The sequence below is a fragment of the Heterocephalus glaber genome, unplaced genomic scaffold (assembly GCF_053883595.1).
Source record: "Heterocephalus glaber isolate CG9 unplaced genomic scaffold, H.glaber_assembly_v1.0 deba00001547, whole genome shotgun sequence".
NCBI classification, from domain to species: domain Eukaryota; kingdom Metazoa; phylum Chordata; class Mammalia; order Rodentia; family Bathyergidae; genus Heterocephalus; species Heterocephalus glaber.
The window spans coordinates 761973-767972 of NW_028258340.1; the positions used below are offsets into that span (position 1 = coordinate 761973).

Sequence of the window (6000 nt, forward strand, 5' to 3'; positions counted from 1 at the left end):
GGATATCTTCACCCAAGAGAAGTTTGCTGCTAGTTACAGACTTGGAGCACAGACATCTATTTACCATTTGTCAAGATGGTGATGTTGTAATAATTTTTCCACTGATTTCAAGGATTGGTGTTGGAGGCATAGAAATGTAATATCGATGCTCATAATGGTCTAGAGGGAAAAGGAAGAGGAAATAGAGAGTTCACCAAGGTTTTGAGCTGATACATAGTCAGCATAAAAATTCTGGAATATTGCTTCCGTGTAAAGCTTCCCCTTAAAAGGCTTTAATTTCTTCTTCTGATTACATTTTATCCAGATCCCCTACATAGCAGAACCAGATTCCTACGGTTCAAATCCCATGTCTCCCAAGTATAAGCAAATTGATCTTAAAGTTACATAACCTCTCTGTGACTCTCTTTTCTCATCTGTAAAAACACAGATGAGCAGGGAGTTGAGCTGTAATCCAAGCTACTTCAGAGGCTATAGTAGAGCCAGAGATTTAGCTCAGTGGCTCCGCTGCCTGCCTCACAAGCCTAAGGTCCCAAGTTTGATCCCAGGTACCAAAAAAAACAAAACAAAATAAACCAAAATTTTAAAAAACACCCAAAACAAAAAGTTGCCATCAGAGGCTATGGTAGAAAGATGGCAAGTTCAGGGCTAGCCTGGGCAACTTGGTGAGACCCTGTCTTAGAAATCATGGTGGAGTGGCTGGGAATGTAGTTCAGTAGTAAACAGCTTGCCTAGTATATATGGGTTTGGTCCCCAGCACTGCAAAAAGCAAAACAAACAAACAAACAAAAACATACACACAAGTGATCATGGAAGCTCCCTCATAGGGTTCAGTGAAGAGTCAATGAACTACTACTGTATGGAAAGCACTTGGCACAGTGTCTGTTGCATCATAAATGGTATAGAATCATTCACATCTATTAAGTGTCCTATAAGAATTTTCTTTTACTACACTATTGTTAGACTCTTCTCTTTCTCTGTCTTCAACGTGTCTGAACTACATGGACCCTCCAATCCTGTCCTCTTCTACTTAATCCTTACATCATTTTCATTTTTTGCTTTTTCTTTTTAGGTGAAGATATCAGGAAAAGTCAACAACAGGGAATTTCTGGAGAAGTTTCATTCCACTGTGAGAGATTCGATAGACTCACAGGAGAAAATTTGTTGTGTTCCATCTTAGAACTGTGGCAAGAGAAAGACCAGCTACAGAGATATCAGGAAAACCAGATTAACCCTTTAAATCATTTCATAGTATTTATTAAGGAGAGGGGCTATGAATGTCAAAACATCGAAAAAATAATTCATTTGACTACCAAGCTTGTTCCTTCAATTAAAAGACTCCATAACTGTGACACATTTGTAAAGAGTTTGAAGCATACTTTAAACTCACATAGTCATAATAGAAGCACTACAACAAAGAACCATGATAAGTTTTTGGGAGATGGTAGCAGTTGTTCTTCCTCTAGAAAGAATGAGCATACCAACACAGGAGCAAGTTCCTGTGAATGCAATCATTGTGAAAAATGCCTCAATCACAAACAAGCTTACATCCACGGGCAGCAAAGTTATCCTGGGGAGAAACTTCATATATGTACTGGATTTGGAAAGGACTTCACCCAGAAGTCACATCTTTTTGAACATGAAAAAATTCATGCTGGAGAAAAATCCTGTGAATACAGCAAAAGTGAGCAAGTGTGCAATCTGAAGGCACAGATTGAACCTCACCAGGGTGTTCACAGAGGTGAGAAGCCCTACATACGTCCTCAGTGTGGGAAGTCCTTTACCCTCAAGTCTAATCTCATTACTCATCAAAAAATCCACACTGGGCAGAAACCCTACAAATGCAGCCTGTGTGGTAAAGCCTTTTTCCAAAAATCCGATCTCTTCAGACATCTGAGGATTCATACAGGAGAAAAACCTTATCAATGCAGTGAATGTGGAAAAGGCTTCTCCCAGAATTCAGACCTCATTATACATCAGAAAACTCACACTGGAGAGAAGCACTATGCATGTGGGGAATGTGAGAAAACGTTCACAAGAAAGTCAGCACTCCGGATGCATCAGCGGATCCACACGGGAGAGAAACCTTATGTGTGCACTGAATGTGGGAAGGCCTTCATCCAGAAATCACACTTCAACATGCATCAGCGAATTCACACTGGTGAAAAACCTTATGAATGCAGTGACTGTGGGAAGTTATTCACCAAAAAGTCACAACTCTATGTGCATCAGAGAATTCACACAGGAGAGAAGCCTTTTATATGTACAGAGTGTGGAAAGGACTTCACTCATTGGACAAGTCTTACTACACATCAGAAAACTCACATTGGAGAAAAACCTTATATGTGTGCAGAATGTGGGAAGGCTTTTACTGATCAGTCTAATCTCATCAAACACCAGAAAACTCATACTGGAGAGAAACCCTATAAATGCAATGGCTGTGGAAAAGCATTCATATGGAAGTCACATCTCAAAATCCATCAAAAATCTCATATCGGAGAGAGACAATATGAATGCAAGGAATGTGGGAAAGCATTCATCCAGAAATCAACACTAAGTGTGCATCAGAGGATCCACACTGGAGAGAAACCCTATGTCTGTCCTGAGTGTAGGAAGGCCTTCATCCAGAAATCGCACTTCATTGCACATCACAGGATTCATACTGGGGAGAAGCCATATGAATGCAGTGACTGTGGAAAATGCTTCACTAAAAAGTCACAGCTCCAGGTGCATCAGAAAATTCACACAGGTGAGAAACCCAATGTGTGTGCTGAATGCAGAAAGGCTTTCACTGACCGATCCAATCTTATAACACACCAGAAAATCCATACTAGGGAGAAACCCTATACATGCAGTGACTGTGGTAAAACCTTCATCTGGAAGTCATGCCTCAATATACATCAGAAGTCCCACACTGGGGAGAGACACTATGAATGCAGGAAATGTGGGAAAGCATTCATCCAGAATATGACAATCAGTACGCATCAGATAATTCATACAGAAAGGAAGCCGTACACTTGTGCAGAATGTCAGAAGGCCTTCACTCACAGGTCAAATCTCATTAAACATCAGAAAATACACAGTGGAGAAAAATTTTGTAATAAAGCTGGTGACTGAAAGCACCTTCACGTGCCAGTTCCAGCTGCGTGTGCATGAGATAGGCCTGAATGGAACAAACAATGCCAGGCACTGCAATCACTGGAGGTTAGGATGGGGGTGGGTATGAGAGGCTGTGGCTACTAGAGTGAGCAGAAGACAAACAAAGCCAAATATCCTTCTACTGACTAGAAAAATAAATTCCAGGATCACCACCATTGACATGCAGTTAAATGCAGAGTGACCTTCAAATGAAGCACTTGAATAAATAGCAATAGTCATGTTTGGCTACATGATTGATACAGGGGCTCTCATGCTCCTTCAGATGGTAAAAATAAAGACCTGAGGAAATGAGTTATCATCTCTTATGTTTCAATTTTCAGAAAAAAGACATTAATTCAGCACTGATTAGTTCTTTGTACCTTGGTCCATAAAAGTACTCAACATTGGCCAAAATTGTTTCACATTTTTCTGTTGAGGAGAAGAGTTTGCATTGTCCAAGCACTTTGCAGGGCCCTGAAGTCAAAGACAAATATATTTGGGAATGCAGATCTATGAGTAGAACTGGAAGTTTTCAGTGATTGATATTTAAGACAGGAAAGATTTTCATGAACTATTCTTTCTCTTCCCATGGGAAGTCACATGTATATTTTTTAAAAAAGGAAAAACAGTTTTTAAACTTAAAGTTTGACTTTATGAATTGGGAAATTAGGCATATCTCTAGCCTGTCACAGGAATAGAGCTGTTAAAGGATATAGACATCTACAGGTGGCAGTTGTTCCCTTATTAGTTCCCTGCCGTGGCACCAGGTGATTCACTTGCTGCATGCCTTCTCACCTGTGCACCTAACTCTATTATTTCTGTAAGCCTCAGACCACATGCTATGATTCCCTGAGTGACTGACATAAAGACAATAAAAGCGAGTGATGCCATTCCGACCTTTCAATCTTGTCTACTGATGCCACTACTTTCCTCAAAATTCCTGTTTGAAAAAGAATGGTTGAGAGACTGGGTTTTCATACATAAAATGTTGTTTTTCTCCCAATTTGGTTAGGATATTCATTTTCTACATGCACATTAGCATTGGTAACACTTCTTTAGAAAGAGCACTGCTGTTTTAAAAGAGACACTTGCTCATTTTCCCTTAAATATTTTTCATGGCCTCATAAGAAAAAGGCTTTCTACATGCAATTTTATTGTACTTTTAAATGTTTTTATAAAGTATAATGCATATGAAAGTGGCTATATCACAAGCTTGAAGCTCAATGCATTCTAAAGAAATGAACTTATTCAAACAAAGAAACAGAACATGACCAGGGCCCCAGAATCCTTGCCTGCAGTCTCTTTCAGGAAGTCCCCCAGACACATACACTAAGGGTAAACAATATCCTCACTTTAAAAGCATGTGTTCACTTGGCTTGTTTTATATTTTATACATACCTTTTACATACATAGACTGTTTAGTAGCTTTCTTTTATCATTCATGTTATGAATGTGACTCACCAATTTGGTAGCACGTAGTCATCAATAACTCCATTTTCATGTCATATATTCCATTGTATGAATATATTGCAAAATATCTATCCACTTTTGATAGACCTTTGTGTTGTTTGCAACTTGGGGTTATTAGGAACAGTGCTGCTATTTACTGGTGAACATATATATGAATTTCAGTTAGGTATATACTTAGGAGTTGAACTACCCAGTCATAGTATATCCATATTTTGAATTTTTAAAAAGGTTTCCATTGTGGCTGCATCAATGTACATTGCCACCAAAACAGTGTGAATTCTAGGTGTTCCATATCCTTGCCAGCACTTAGTATTTCCATGTTTTTTCACTGTAGCCATTGTGATGGATGTACAGTGATATTGTGGTTTGAGTTTTTATTGCCTTGTGTTTCAAATCATTGTGGTATCTTCCCAGAAGAGACAGACCAGCCATGTTGTTGCAGAATTTAAGAGACAGAAGCTATGGATGAAACAGGAGAATTTTATTCCAGGATTTTAGGTGCACACCAGCCCAGCAAACTCATGTCCAAAGCCTTAGCCCTGAACAGAGGAAAAGCTCTAGTTTTTATATGTTTGGTCAAAGGGGGTCATCCTACCTAGAGGCACATAAATTCAGGGAGAGCAAGCAGAACAAAGACAGTTTTTCAAGCTGTGACAGTTGCAACTTAGCATATCCCAGTGGTCTTGGAGTAAAAGCAGGATGCTATGAGAACAGGAGGTTGTAAAACTTAACTTATAGGAACAAAGTTGCTGATTTTATCTGTATTAGAACAAAGTACAACAGCCGTATTGCTTAGATTGGGGAAACTTGTTTTTCCTCTTTGTAAAGTCCTGCTTTAATGTCAGATCTGAGACCTACCAGTAGGTATATTGCTCAGTTGGCTGCAGCATTTTACATTCCCATCTAATTTATAGGGGTTCCAGTTTCTCCAGATCCTTACCAAGTCTTTGTTTTGATCAGTCTTTTATCCCCCATGGTGCAGGGGATGGAATCTGCATGTGCTAAGCCAATGCTCTACCACTGAGCTACACCCCGGCCTGTAGAAGTCTTTCATAGTGAAGCTGTTCTACATACAAATTGATAGCATCATTAATTTACATTGTTCTAATGAGTAATGATGTTAATCATCTTTTTGAGCATCTGATGAAGTTTGTGTTCAGTTTTTGCCTTTTATTCTTTTTTGTGTTCCTTAAAATTCAATCCAGAGGCCTTCTACCACTGAACTACATCCCCAGAACTTTTTATTTTGAGACAGATTCTCACTAAGTTGCCCAGGCTGGCCCTGAATTTGTGGTCTTCCTACCTCAGCCTCCTGAGTAGCTGGCATTACAGGAGTGGGTCACCATGTCCACCTGGCTTCTTTTCCCTATTAATTGGGTCTTTCTTTTTTTTTTT

The 6000-nt window shown here is 39.4% G+C and overlaps 1 protein-coding gene across 1 annotated transcript in view; it reads left to right on the plus strand.

Annotated features, from left to right (window-relative positions):
• The window catches only part of Znf41 (zinc finger protein 41), a 49803-nt gene extending 46689 nt beyond the window's left edge, over window positions 1-3114 (plus strand). The window contains exon 4 of the mRNA XM_087189911.1: window positions 1070-3114. Within this exon, the coding sequence (XP_087046037.1) occupies window positions 1070-3114 (2045 nt within the window). The remainder of the gene's footprint in view (window positions 1-1069) is intronic.
• The last annotated feature ends 2886 nt before the right edge of the window (window positions 3115-6000 follow it).